At 45.4% G+C, this 14,169-nt stretch overlaps 1 protein-coding gene across 1 annotated transcript in view; it reads right to left on the bottom strand.

Annotated features, from left to right (window-relative positions):
* Positions 1-9,939, bottom strand: part of ARHGAP20 (Rho GTPase activating protein 20) — a 58,335-nt gene extending 48,396 nt beyond the window's left edge. The window contains 1 exon segment of the mRNA XM_005516245.3: positions 9,797-9,939. Coding sequence (XP_005516302.2) covers positions 9,797-9,898 — 102 coding nt within the window. The 5' untranslated portion in view covers positions 9,899-9,939.
* Positions 9,940-14,169: the final 4,230 nt, after the last annotated feature.

Here is a 14,169-nt window from a genome sequence, read left to right as displayed (position 1 = left end):
CTGCACACACAAAATAAACATCTAGAGCTGGTCCTCAACCACTTTTTTGTCTCTTAGTAATTTATTGTGCTTTAAATTTATCAAATATCCAGGCGGTGGTTTAAGTTTCAAATACTTCATACACTTCTGTGTCAGATCTGACATCTACCATAAATTCAGGTTTGGATTCTACCCACCTGACCTTACATGCAACATTAGGCTACTCTCTTTTAACAAATCTTTAGAGATGAGAGTATTTTCCTTCCCTCCTAATCTATCTGGAGCATTATATCTAGCCCCTCAGTAGCCAACAGTGACATTTTTTTCATTCCTGATTATATATGAGAAAAATAAAATAGGGAGAGGCAGAACAGTCATTAGCACAGAACTAGTATGAGAATGAGAAAAAGGAGACACTCAAAGACAGAGAACACCACAGGGAAAAAAAAAAAGAAAAAGCACAAGGAAGAGATGAAAATGTCAGTAGCTAACAAGGGAGCACGGGTTTCTAATCAGTGAAGTTGAACACTACAATAAAAATACTGAACAAATAAATACAACCGTTTTCCCCAGAGGTAGAAATTTTCAAAAGCACCCACAGGAGACAAAAACACACATTTCCCTGAACACAAATGTATTCACCACGATGCATTCAGTCTTCCTCCTGCAGACAGAAGCAGGACTGAGTAGTCCTGGCCCTAACCCTGGAGGGCTGTGTTGAACCGGTTGTGCAGCCTGCTGCCAAGGTGCATGACCTCTCCTCTCACTGACCCTCTACCAGAAGGGTGACTGTTACCTTATTTAGCTCAAATACTTTTCAGAATAAACTGATGAACAAAAGAACCAGGGTCAAGCTCCTCCTGAGACCCTGACAGGAGAATATCCAATGATGCAGTGGTACCTTACACCGCCCTGGCCACCACTGAGAGCCAATAAACAGGTGAACCAGTGACAGTCATGAAGTCTCTTGTTCTCAGCTAATCACAAAGCATTACTCTCTTCCTTTGTACCAAAAATAACCACTCACTACGAGGACAAATATGTCAGGACAGTCAGAACAACTGATTTTTCTGCTAATGTATGTGCTGGACATGGCATACATTTTGTTTGGGCAGGTGCACGGTGTGCTTCCCTCAGAGAAACTGAACTCTGCATATTTTACTTGCTTTTGACAAGTGCACTTCTTTTACTCACAGCAGTCCATCTGTTATTGTGTCATTTTTTTGGTTCTCTCCTTATTGATGTAGAGCACGCTTGTTCTGACACTCAGTTACAGCTACTGTGCAGCAATTGTTACGAATTCAACTGTGTAATTTCAATTCACCTTTAAAAATTATCCCCTCCTCCCTATTTTATCAAAAAATAACCTTCTCAAAACAGATAAATTAAGTCTGGGAACATTTAGCTGTCTCCAACTGGACTATAACTGGATAATAAGAGATTACTAATAAGAGAGATGCCCATTTTTAATAGTTTTTTTAAAACAAATAAATAAATTGTTCTAGTGAATTAAATCTTTTTGTCTTACTGCTAGCAAATCTGAAAAGCTGACAGAGGTTTTAAAAGTAGCATACCTGCAAATACAAAGACAAAAATAGATCTGTGTAACAAAGCAGTGTAACATGCTACAGAAGACCAGCCACATATGTCACTCAACAGGCAGATTTTAGGAGTTTATATAAAGCATGAACGCCCAGTGGGAAATTTACTGCAATTTACTCATTACTGAGCAGGTGGTTTTTTTGGGGGTAAAAACCAGAGCATCTCAGCTCCTGCAAATTCAGTGGAAGTTTGTTATGTTTTCAAAGAGATCTCCAGGTCTGAAAAGAAAGCCGCTGGAAAAATTACAGTATTTTTAAATCTATGGCAATTACAGCATTTTTCTTCTTAATACTTGGGTAAGCAGTGCTGAATAGCGCCTGTGCCAGCGAGATCCCAGTCTTGACTCAAATGTCTGAAGACCAAAGTAAAGTCTAGACCACAGCAAGTTTATTAAGAGCTCAAATAGCTGGCAGAGATAATCCTGGTGGGAGGGGACCCCAGCAGGTCTGTGATCCAGCCTCTCTGAACCTGCTGACAGCAAGACCCATTCAAACACCTCCAGCGCAAGTCTGTATTCCTCCAAGGATGAGATTCCACAGCCTCTCTGGGCAAAGTCTTAGCATAGCTACTAAGCAAATCTTAACAGGAAAAAAAAAATAGCTTCAAAACATAAAAAGATCACTGATGAGAAAAGGAAAATATTCGCAGCACTCAAGTGAGTCAGGTCAGCTGTATGCAAATAAACACATTACACAGAGACATTGATTACAGACAGAAAGGAGTGTTTTATTTTTATTTTGCTATGTACAGAGTTTGGGAAAAGAAAATAAGTGACCTTCATGACAACTTGAATTGATTCACTTTGAGAAGGGAGAGGATAAATTCACTTTTCATTAAGTTGGATCCAGTTGCCTGCTATCCTCATTTTTATCGCTTTTATTATGTGCAAGGATGGCAATGTGGAGAAGAGGAGATATATCCTGAACAGCTGTAGTGAGAGCAGATGTTTGGGAGGAAAAGGAGATGCATTGACCAATTATCTAAGCATGGGACACACAGAAGCATTTCTCAAAGTGTCCCACATCATTACCTCCTATTTTTTCATGTAAATATTAGAAAGGTCAATACAGACAGAAATTCTCATACTCGCTGGCTGAGTCACATCCATGTGAAATGTATCATAAAATCAGTATCTATAATGAATGTTTACAGTGTGCCAGATGCAAAGATGATAATCTTTTGTCAGTCAGGACGAATCAGAGTTATTTCTGTCTTCCTCAAATTCAAAAGCTTGAGTTCCTGCCCTCTCCCCTCCAATTCAGGTTTAACTTCATACTTTCTGCATTTCTGGTTGTGTTTGTCTTGACTTTTTAACAGGAACAAAAAGGTTTTGCATTTTCAGTTGTTGGACTGGTGGTAGTATTTGGCCAGTTTCTCATCTGGTATAAAAAAGTCATAGGCCTGTAGACGGGAAAAGAATGAATTTATACCAGATATCGATCAGACCTACAATCTGACACACTGTTCTGTAAACTGGGATGGTAGGCAGTTTATGAGCAGATCAGCCCACCATGCTGAGGACAGAAAGCTTGCAAACCATCACTAAAAATATGCTGTCTCTCCTCAGGAATCAGAACCCCTATGGATTACAGTAAAATCTGCACAAGTATCTCACAGGTCATCTGCTGGAAGAAAAATCTATTCCTGGATGCCAGTATTCAACTAATTTTACTTCGCAGTTTAAGTGGATGATGGTACTCCATGAAATTTATATAAATCAATATATTGCCAAGTTACAATATTGATTTCCACTGTGGAAAAGGTAACACATAATAAGATCAGAAAAACTGGAACTGCTCCTGCACTTTATTATTATCACACTTCTAAAGAGAATGGTAGAGCATGAATTAAATAAAGAATGTATGAAAAAAATAATGGTACTTACTATTTATTTTGTGTTGCCAAGTAACTTAAGTAATGCATATATGGTGTTTATCATATTTTCAAGTATCTAGAGAAGGTAAAAATCTATGCAATAAGTGCTGCAGCTACTGCAGATGTGCTGGAGGTCAGAGCAGGCGGGCTAAGACAGGGACTGTGCACGATGATTCCCCAGGAGCACACTGCCCACATTGCCAGGTTGTGCTGCCTCACCCATGCCATGGTCAGACACATGCAGGAAGATTCCTCTCCCCCAGCCTCTGACTCACACACCTGAGCTGTCTGCCCTGTACTCCTTTTTCAGCTCTCAGAGAGAAAAGGATAATTTAGGGCACAGTTCATCTTGTCTGAAGTTCTCCTCCACTGACTGTAAAAGAAAAGTAAGGTGATCTAGAAAATAGAGTTAATCATCAATCCTCTCCTTGCTATTGAGCAAAAGACAGGGAACAGAAAAATGTATGTGCTCAGTAACACAGGGAAAAAGGAAAAACTGTCTTCTTGCAGTGGTTTGAGCTTAGGATGAGAAAACTATGCTGTATGATGTCTGTTTAAGAGACTCACACAAAACAGTTGAAAAATTTATTTAGTTCCTGAGTGACAGGTAAACACAGCAGAAATGCCTCCTCAGCAATGTGCAGATAACCTTGTTAAAGCCTCCTCAGACACTGAAGGATTTCAGGCTTCTGATTTACAGGCTCACTCCAGAAATGGGTCAAGGCTGGGACATCTGCCTGGGTCATTTAACTGGGTGACAGGGACAACCCTCAGATGTGCCAATGCCTCGAGCTGAGGATTGCTTTCAAGTGGCTAAGCTCTCCCTTTCACTGCTTTATTTTTCTAATGAAATGAAGTCTGATTTTAACAAATCCTACTCTGTAAATGTATTTAAGTTAATAACTGTGAGGGATTTCACCCATGCAAACTCTGCTCTTGTTGTCTGAGCAACAAAACATATCTGTAGCACACACTCCTCGTTTAGCCAGATATGAACCAAAGCACAGACAACAAATCCTTACCAAAAACTGGGAGGCAAAGTTCAGCTAACTGCCTGACAATCAAAAAATCACAACAAACCTCAGCATATAGCAGTTAATTTTCCAAGAAAACTGGGCATCACTCTTACCCCTGTATCACTGGGCCACTTATGACAGGCAATAGATTGTATTTTCCTACATAATATAACCCAGTATTTGTTAGACTTACAGACTTGGGGTGTCAAAAAGTACCAAAAATAACTATCATCTCTCATACTTTGTTGAAGCAAGAAAAGGACCTATGCTGACCTATAACATTTTCGAGCTGTCATAAACAGATGAGGGTGCACCTCAACAGGGTGAGAAGATGACTGCATTTGAACTGCTGGCTCAAGCAGCAGTGATGTAGGTCCCACAGAGAGACCACTTACCATAAAGGCAGAGCAGGTGACAAAACTATGTTCTTTTGTTTATGCTGGCAGAATACTTGTACTTACAAGGACCTTCCTAGCAAGAAAGCCATTTTTGGATGGGTAATTCAATTGGAGAAAACAATTGTAGGGGCACAAGAGAAACAGAAAAGGAACATCATGGAACATCATCATGGAACAGCAGCTACTAGAGAGCACAGCGAAGACTGAAGGCAATCTCAGAGTAGAAAGAAAAATGGATAGAAGAAGCTAAGAGCAAAACATGTTGCACCAACTACTTCCCAAAGGATACAAATCTTTTTAAGACTGATATGGATGTCTTCAAGATTCCACTCATCTACATCACAAGATGAAGATGTGAAAGATTAGGAAAAACATCATAGAGGCGGGGAACATCAAATATGTTGCTTGTGGGTCCTATGGTGAGTCAGGGCACTGCTCAGACCAGTGACTCTGTTTGTGGTGGTCTTGTTGAAGCCCGAAGTTTCCATTCAAGCCTGCCACAAAGCAGGAAGGTTAAAACATGAAAAAAATTCTGCCCCAGTTTCTGTACATAAAGACTTTCTCAGGAGCAGTTTATGGACGACAGAGTGAGGAGATTCCCCCCATCCCACATCCATACTTCAAGCAACATTAAGTAAAGAGGCAGTAATTTGTTACTTGCAGCTCTTGGGTATTAGATCCCACATGACTTATCGTGCCCCTCTCTTTCCTACTGCCACCAGGAGGGGCAAACAAAAATCCCAGGAATACGAAACTCAAGAACTAGAACACATTGTTTCCTGCATAATTTTCAGTTTCTCTCATGGACAGAGAAATGAAGGATTGCTAACACTAGTTCATAATTAAAGCAGCACCAGGAGGCACATCACAATACTAAATTACCATAAGCCAGCACAGCCTACCAAGGTGATTTTAACCTAACGACCCACTTCGTGGGTGATTTCATTAAAGTAGGGGCTTTTTCAGTCACCATCAGAGACAAAGTAGCTACAGGATGTGTCTGCGGGATGACAGGAATTGTTCATCACTTCACTAAATAGTGCCAGAAGTGTTCCTATGTGTCTGAAAATTCCAGCACTAACGGGTGTGATTTTAGAAACAGCCCACCAGATCCTCAGCCAGTACCATAGGACAGTCTTGCAGGAAGAAGAAATCTCTGTTTAAGGAGATTTATGTTAAAAAAATACATATATTGGCATGAAATCAAGGTATCATAAAATACAATGGCAAATATATACTTGATTCATCTTTTCAGAGTAAAACAAGGGATGAAGATTATGTATGATTACTCTTCCAATGCCATTAACTTGCTTGAATTTATCCATTAAATACACTGTTGAGGAACACTATAACTCCCTCTTCCCTGCCAGTAAACTGTTGCTGTATTTGTGATCAAAGAAACACATATTTATGGTGATGGAATTGCCAGATTTCAAGTCTCAAACCATAAATGCTACTCTGATTAGTGTTCAAAATGGTTAATTTTTCGCACACCTTGTAGATGTAAATATTAAAAATGGCTGAGCCTCCAAATATCTAAAGCAGTTACTTGAAATCTTCGAGGAGGCACCAAAAATCCAAGAAGTGACTCCTTTTGCTACCAGATATTGTTTTATGTAAAATATTCAGGGCTGGTTGGAATCTAGCCCCTCTGAAAAGAGAGAAGTGAAATACCAGGAACTTATAAATATGGTTAAATGACCCAGCTGCCACTGCTGACACAGTTACACTGACATAAAAGACATCTCTGCTGCATAGTTTGTTTTGACAAATTTGTAGAAATAAGCTCTGTCGGTATAATCACTTTTACTCATGCTAGTTGAATCCACTTTAGAGTTGCATCAATTTACTGGTATTGGTTACTAAGCTAAAGAGTCAATACAAAACTTCTCTGTAGGTCAGTCACACATAGTGACTCCAGTGACTCCATCAAGTCCAGTAAAAGAGGGGAAACTAGCCTAGAATTTTCCAAAAGCATTAACTAAAATAGCGCACTTCAATGTCACCTTTTAGCAGTGTCTTGAGTGCCTTGTAAGCTTTTAACAGAGAGAACCTCCCACAGACTGTGAGGTAGGTTAGCAGTGCAAATTATTTTGCATGCCAAGAATAGGCAAAGAACAGCTTCCAAGATATTAGTTTAAATGGTCACATAAACTACATGAAAAAAGCCCTAGACATTTTCTGTCCCTGTCTGGTTCTGCGGTGTGATCAAGCACGTGATCCTTCAGCTTCGTTTTGACAGCCAAGCAGAAGACAAAGTAGGAGTTCAGAAAACCACAGAACAATGCAGCAAATCTCAGCTAATTTGAGAAAATATAGTCACGGTAATAAAAAGGGAGAAAGGTTCAGTGGTCGCCTAGCATCACATACTTAGGGGTAGCTTTTGCCAGAAAGTGAAACAGATCATGCTAAACACATATTTGCAACAAAATTGTTTAACTTGACATGCTGTGCCACCAGTATCAAAACTGATTTCACGCCACACATTCTTCCATTTCACTGCATGTAACCAATACAAACAAGGTAAGCTCCCTGGTACCAAAAAAGACTTTCTGTATTGTGAAAAAAATGATGCTTTGGCACTGAGTGGAAGGCAACACAGAGAGTGCTGTCCATACAGTGTATATAGAGTTCAAAGGACCCAAATAGTAAAAGAAATATTTGAACTGTCACTGAGATCCAGCTTCAGGCAAAATTAGGACTACTCCTTCCCTTTACATGGATAAAGGTAGGAATCTTCTTCCCCAGAGAGGCATAAAGATGTGGCATGCTAGTAATGTCAAGGAAGCACCACAACCATGGACAAGCAGCTGAGCTGTTGGCTGGATGTCGGTGGCTGCCTGTGTTGGCTGTGCATGGTGTACAAAGCTGCCATATGCTGCAGGGCCCAGCCAGGGTCTCAAGCTGCTTCTCCACAGGAGGATCTCCATCTGTACCCCTGCTGCATGTGCCTCCACGCTGAGGAATTCCAAAAGGGCTGCCAAGATCCGTAAAAAGTAATATCCCTGCTCTCTTGTCAGCGTTGGCAAAAACAAGGTCTGCATTCCTTTGACTGTGGGCTCTTTGGAGCAGGAATAGGAAACACAAGTGCTACCATTAATATTTGTCCTCAGAATGCTGAATAATGAAGTGGAACTTGCACAATAAAAACGTTCATCTTCGCAGTACTTTAACATAACTTCTCATTTCAGATGGGTGCCTAGCATCAGGGCTCTGTCAGGTTGGAAAGCACATGGTATTCTGTCTTCAGCAAAAATGAAATAAATGTTTGCTAAAAATCAAAGCTGCACATGTAGCCATCTCAAATTAGACCACAGTACTTGGAGAAGGTATCTACTCCATTGTTTTGCCCAGCTGGGCAGCAGAAGGTACTCCAGCACCCTGTGTAGGTATATCACATGCCCAGTTCAGAAACCAATCAGGTATTAACTGAAGCAAAGCACAGTAGAAATTTTGGCCAAACTCTCTCCAGGCAACCATTCCACTATTGACAGCAACTGCCATGAGAAGAGGTCCCCAGGGCTGCAGTCAGGCTGGAGCACTATGTGGCTTGGTGGGACACAGCACACATGGACACAACCCACGGAAACACACAGCATCACCTCCCAGCCCAAAGACACACATCAGCAGGATGTTCTCTCAGTTCTCTCTGCACTGCTGTGCCATGGCCAACAAAACCCCAGTGACTGCTTAGCCACAGGACCGGACACAAGCTCAGGCTTTACTACCATCCTATATTGTCACTAGGTGGACAGATTTACTTAGGGACACTGAAACCTGGCCAGTCATTCTAATCCTGCCAGCCTATTTGGCAGTCGTCTGAAGTGCACGTCTAAAAACAAGGCAGTGAATACATTTAAATGCCATTGTGAAGCAAAATCCAGAAGGCAGAAAGGTACCAGCTCTACTTTGGATAGAAAAACACTACAGCACTTGCTAAACCCAAGAGAAAAAAAGAATTCCTGTTTTATACAGCAGGAAAAATCTGGTTATCACAGCTCGCTTGTTACAGCTAAGTAGAAGGCAGAAACAAGTGCTTGGCTGTATGCAGAAGAGAGCATTTTGCACTTGATTGTGTCAGATGCTGAAAAGCAATTTGAGACACCAAACACATTTTACAACCAGTTTTGAAGATGGGATGAGGCTCTTCCTCTATCAATTGTATCCACTTTGCATAAGGTGCTTCTTCAGGAAGCTTCTTATATTTATCTTGCACAAAGCACGTGTGAGAGCAGCCACCAAACATCCTCATCTCTACCAAACCCTTTCCTCGCTCTTTCCAGGCACACACGCGGCAGATTCCTCTTCGATTCCCCTGAAAAACCACTCTGCAAACCTTTCCTAGGTCCCTCTGATACCCACTGAGCAAAACCTCCAGAAATCTATCCAGCAAAACGCCCATTAGGTTTCCCCATGAAATCGATGTAGCAAACCCCCTTATCGCTCCAGCACATCCATGCAACAACACCGTCCGCTCTAGATGACCGGGAAATCCATGCAGTAAAGCCCTGTGACTCCGCCGAGCAGCGCCCAGCAAACCCCCCCGAGCTCCTCGGGACAGCTGCGCAGCGGCGCTCCTCACCTACCGCGGACATCCAGGCAGCAGCTTCCCGGGACATGCGTGCAGCCACCACCCCCGAGCTCCCCGGGTTATCCACCCGTCAGAAGCCCCTCGGTCACACTGGGCACCGCCGCACTCCCGGCTCCCCGGGCAGTCCGTGCACGAGCCCTTCCCGCCGACAGCCCCGGCTCTGCCGGCGGCTCCCCCGACCCCGGTTCCGACGGCGGCGTGCAGGATCCAGGGAGAAGGCGCGGCGGAGCGCGCGGTGGGGCCGCGCTGACCTGCGGTGCCCGCCGCGGGAAGGTCCGGGACAGGGGCGCGGGCCGCGGGGCGCTTTCCCGTGTAGTCTCCGGGGGCGGCCTCACCTTCTTGCTGTCGGCGGCGGCGGCGAAGCCCCTGCTCTCGCCGCTCACCGAGGACGAGCGGCCCGGGCCGAGGTGCTCCTGTTGCGGGGACATCACGTCCATACAGCCCCGCGCCGCCGCGCTCCCGCCGCGGGGACACCCGCGCCGCCGCCGCCCGCACCATGGACAGGGCGCGCCGCGCCGCGCCACGCCCCCCCGCGTGGACCCGCCCCAAGGGACACGCCCTCGGAGGCCACGCCCCCCCCTCCGCGCCCAGCCCCGCTCTGTGCAGGGGGGCCGGGCAGCGGGAGGGCGGTGGCGCGCATGCGCGGCCTCCGGGGGGCGGGGGGGCAGGGGGGGGGGGGGGGGTGGCGGGGGGTGGGGGGGGGTGGCGGGGGGCGGCGGTGCGCGCGCTCGCGTCCCGCGCCTGCGCCCGCTGCGGAGCCGGGGGGCGCGGGCGCGTGGGGAGCGCTGAGAACCGGGAGCTGCGGGATGGCAGGAATGGGGCGGGTGTGGCAGGGGCAGAACACTGCGGGACGTGCCGGGGGGTCACAGCGCTGGGGTGCGGTAGGGACAGGGCTCTGCGGAGCCGCTGGAGGCTCCCAGGAGTGGGGCGGGGGTCGCGCCGTGCCAGAGGTGTGGTTCCCCGTGTGTCCCTGTGGCAGCCAGGTCAGCACGAGGCATGGTTCTCCCTCCCGCGGGAGGGTCCCGTCTGAGGAGCAAGCCGTGGCTCGGGTGCAGGTGTGGCGGTCCCTGGGGCAGAGGAGAAGCGACAGTGGCACCGCAGGCTCCCGGTGCGCTGGGGGAGGCCAAGGCGATGCCATCGTGCTCCAGAAAGCCGTGGGCAATAAGGAGGAACCACTTGTTCCACTAATGGATGGTGTTGGCTCAAGAACAAATGCTTGTAAGTAGGCTATAAATAAATCTCAGCTGGAGAAGGGAAGAAAGCGTACTGATCGTACTGATCCTAAGAGGAGGAGGTTAAAGGATCCCTGCCAGCCAGGAGCCGAAGGTGTAGCTCCCTGAATGGTGGTGGTTTGATGCAGCTGGTACATTATTGCATACTCTGGTTAAACACGGTGTCTTCAACGGTGAGGGGCTACTCCTGATCACCCAGGAGGTTCTTTCCAACCCTTCCTACGCTTTGTGAGGGATATTTTTATCTCCAGCCTTTCTAGCTGTTACAGACTCTACATGCATTTTCTCCCACGTTGAGCACAAAAGGGAAAGCAGAAAAAGTGAGATCCTACCATCTCATGTGCAGCTTTTCAAAACCACCACTTTCCTTCTGCAAGAAGAGTTTTTACATTCCTGTGGTGAATTGGATTTGAAATAGATTCGGCTTTAACAGGTTACTTTTCATCTGGAGAACCCAAGCTGGTTCTCCTCCTGGAAGCACAAATGGATGTGCTGCTTCTGCAGTTTGGTGGCGGTGGCTCTTGCCATATATGACTAAAGTAGTAGTAAATGATGAATTTGGTTCCGTGTTATGCAGCTACCCTTGATGCATTATTTAGGCTCAGCATATCCTTGTAATAGTGCTTCAGTGAGCTCTTTGTTGAGAGTGATGTGGGCATCTGCCCTCTCCTTGTACCCTCATTTTTGCAAGTCAGTGGAATCATGTAAGGAAAGATGAAATATTTAAGTCTGGAATGCAGTATGAGTTCTGCCTCCTCAGAAGCACTGGGGTATTGTGGATCTGACCTGACTTTTTCTCCCTACTGTATGACTGGCCAATAAAAAGAAAATCATAGATATCTGTGACCACCAGGAAATAGCTCTTGGATGACACTGTGTCTGATTTCAGCAGGCCCAGCAAGCTGACCCTGATATCTTTGGGAGAGCAGTGGATGGTTAGGGCAGAGGTTTGTGTGCAGTGTGTGTGTTAATGTGTCATGAGTTGTGCCATTTCCTCTTCGTTGCATGTGTAAGGTCTTTCAGCTGAAGTGTAAAAACCTTGAAATTATGCATTCTTGCTATCTGTGCTAATGTACAGACAGATGGCCATTCCTCACTGAGGCAAAATAGTATATATAAAAAAGCCTTCTGAATTTTTAAAGCATGAGTCTCTGAAAACCATGATGTCAGCTGATTTCTGCACATCTGGGCCTTGGCACAGGCTAGGCATCAGGCCAGCTGTGAGCACCCATCCCCACACGCAGTGCAGACCTTGTGCTGGTGCTCTCACAGCTTCTCCCATCCCTTCCACTCCCATCCCTTTGCTCATGTCCCCGTTTCTCCTCCTTCTCAACCCCTGCGAGGGGTTGGCAGCAAGGGGGGAGCAAGCAGAGCCATAGGCTTCCCCTGGCACAGCACCCAGTTCTGTAACATGGGGACAAGCACCCAAGCCAGCAGGATGCCATCCCCAGGCAGGTCTTTGCGTTTCTGTGGGAGGGCTGAGAAAAGATTTATCAGGGTAGAAAGGAAACGGTACAAAATGCGTATTCAAAGCACAGAATATATTTAGCAATTTGGCAGCCTCCTTTCCAAAAACATTTGCAAGTGATATTCTCGGTGACATTTTGGAAACAGGGCTGTATGTATATCTTTATTTGAAAAGGAAATGTTGCATAAACTTTCTGAAATGCTTGCACGTGCATAGAGGTATTCTTTTATCTGCTACCATGAGCGCATTTCCTACACTCTTCATTGAATACTGACTCTTTCACCTACTCTCAGGGGCAAATAGATCAAAATCTTGCTGTTTTGTAACCATAATGGAGAAACTTTCTTCTCTTTGAAGCACAGATATTACGCATGCAAACATACAGCCAACGTGGTTTTGTTAGCTACAGTTCTTCTCTGGAGCCAATGTTTCCATACCTTTCCTTAACCTCTTCTGCCAGAAAAGTGGACAGGAAGTTTAGTGCAGGAGGTGTGAACTGGCAGGAGTGACTGGGAGGGAACAGGGTTTCACAAGCCTCCCTTCCTCTTGCTGGAGCACAAATGAACAGGAGGAAGCATGCAGAGTAGAGTAGCCATCTGCGGGCAGCCTGGAGCGCCTTACCTGGTGTGACACGGGCAGCAAGCAGGTCTCATGCCTTACCATGATTAATCTCAAAGGGTAAAAATAAATGAAGCTGCTAAGCTTCATTTGGATTTTGTGAGAACCTTGAAAATTAGGGGCATGATCAAGGCAGGGGACAGGATGCAACTGCAGCCTGTGCAGAATTCCCAGAACTGCCTCTGCCTGATGGTTAACCTGCCTCTGTGCAGAGATTCCCAGTGGGAAAATCACCAGCTCTCCCTCAGTGTTTGTCCAAGGGTGAAGAAAATCCCACATGGGCTGATGTGAGGCCAGGCATGAGGACAGGGCTGTTGCTGCCTAAGCCACCCCAGTCCCTGCCAGCCCACAGCACAAAGCAGGCACACTGTGACATTGCCCAGGCTGTGGGGCACCTACTGGCTGCTGCTTCTCATGCTGTCAGGATTTTAACATCAGCCTGGGTGTTTCTGGCCTGTGTTGGTCTGAGCAGTGAAAAGACAAGGTGTATAATTCCACCAAATCATCCTTAAACTGTGCCATTATCAGTACCAGCTAAAATCCTGCTTGAGCCCTACCCCCAAAAAAGACGTAGAAAGCTCAGAAAATAACATGCATGTTCATAGAAAGATTTTCTTTCTGTTGCCTTGACCACGGTGTGGTGTGAAGAAAAATACCAGAGAGACAGGGGGAGAATTGGGACAGAAAAATATATGGGTGTTGTAGGAAAATCACATTTGTACCAAGACGGCAGAATTATTCATGGGCAAACCCATCCAGGTGTAAATATGACCCCTGTAAATCTGCCACATCAGAGAAACCCACAGTGAACTGTTAGCAAATGCAAGATACACAGGCTGCTGTTACCTCTGGGTTTTATGAGCTTTCCAAGCACGTTAGCACTAGCAGACATTCCCTTCCAAGAAAATTATGATATCTGAGGAACTATGTGAGGCTATAAATGAATAAACAGTACTTAACCTGCACTAAAAACCCATGGTTCTGTCCAATCTGCCCCAAAAGGGGCACGGGTGCCTGAACACTAATTTTATGAATCTCACAAGTGCCCCATGCAATTAAAGACATGAAGCTGATCTGAAGTGGAAACCCCAGGGGCAGTTGTGTTTCAATGCGATGTGATGCAATGACTTTTCTGTTTTAATATCCCAGTACCTAGAATCTTGTGCTGCTCGTGCATTGTGAACAGCTAAAAATAGGACCATATCCTGGACAGATTGGAGCTACTCAGATGGATGAAAGCTGAGCTGAACTGAAAGCTTGGATAAGGAAACAGGATGAATGGAATGGATGCTGGAACTCAGTCACAGGAGCTTTTAGAGGCAGGGATTTACTCTACAGGGCGAATCCTTCGTTGCTCATCTTCATGGTGCTTAGTGCTGCTCCTCTCCCA

This window comes from Pseudopodoces humilis, chromosome 2 (genome assembly GCF_049639895.1).
Source record: "Pseudopodoces humilis isolate 2021_Gansu_Grassland_sample_001 chromosome 2, ASM4963989v1, whole genome shotgun sequence".
Lineage (NCBI taxonomy): Eukaryota > Metazoa > Chordata > Aves > Passeriformes > Paridae > Pseudopodoces > Pseudopodoces humilis.
This window is presented reverse-complemented; position numbering and strand designations above follow the sequence as displayed.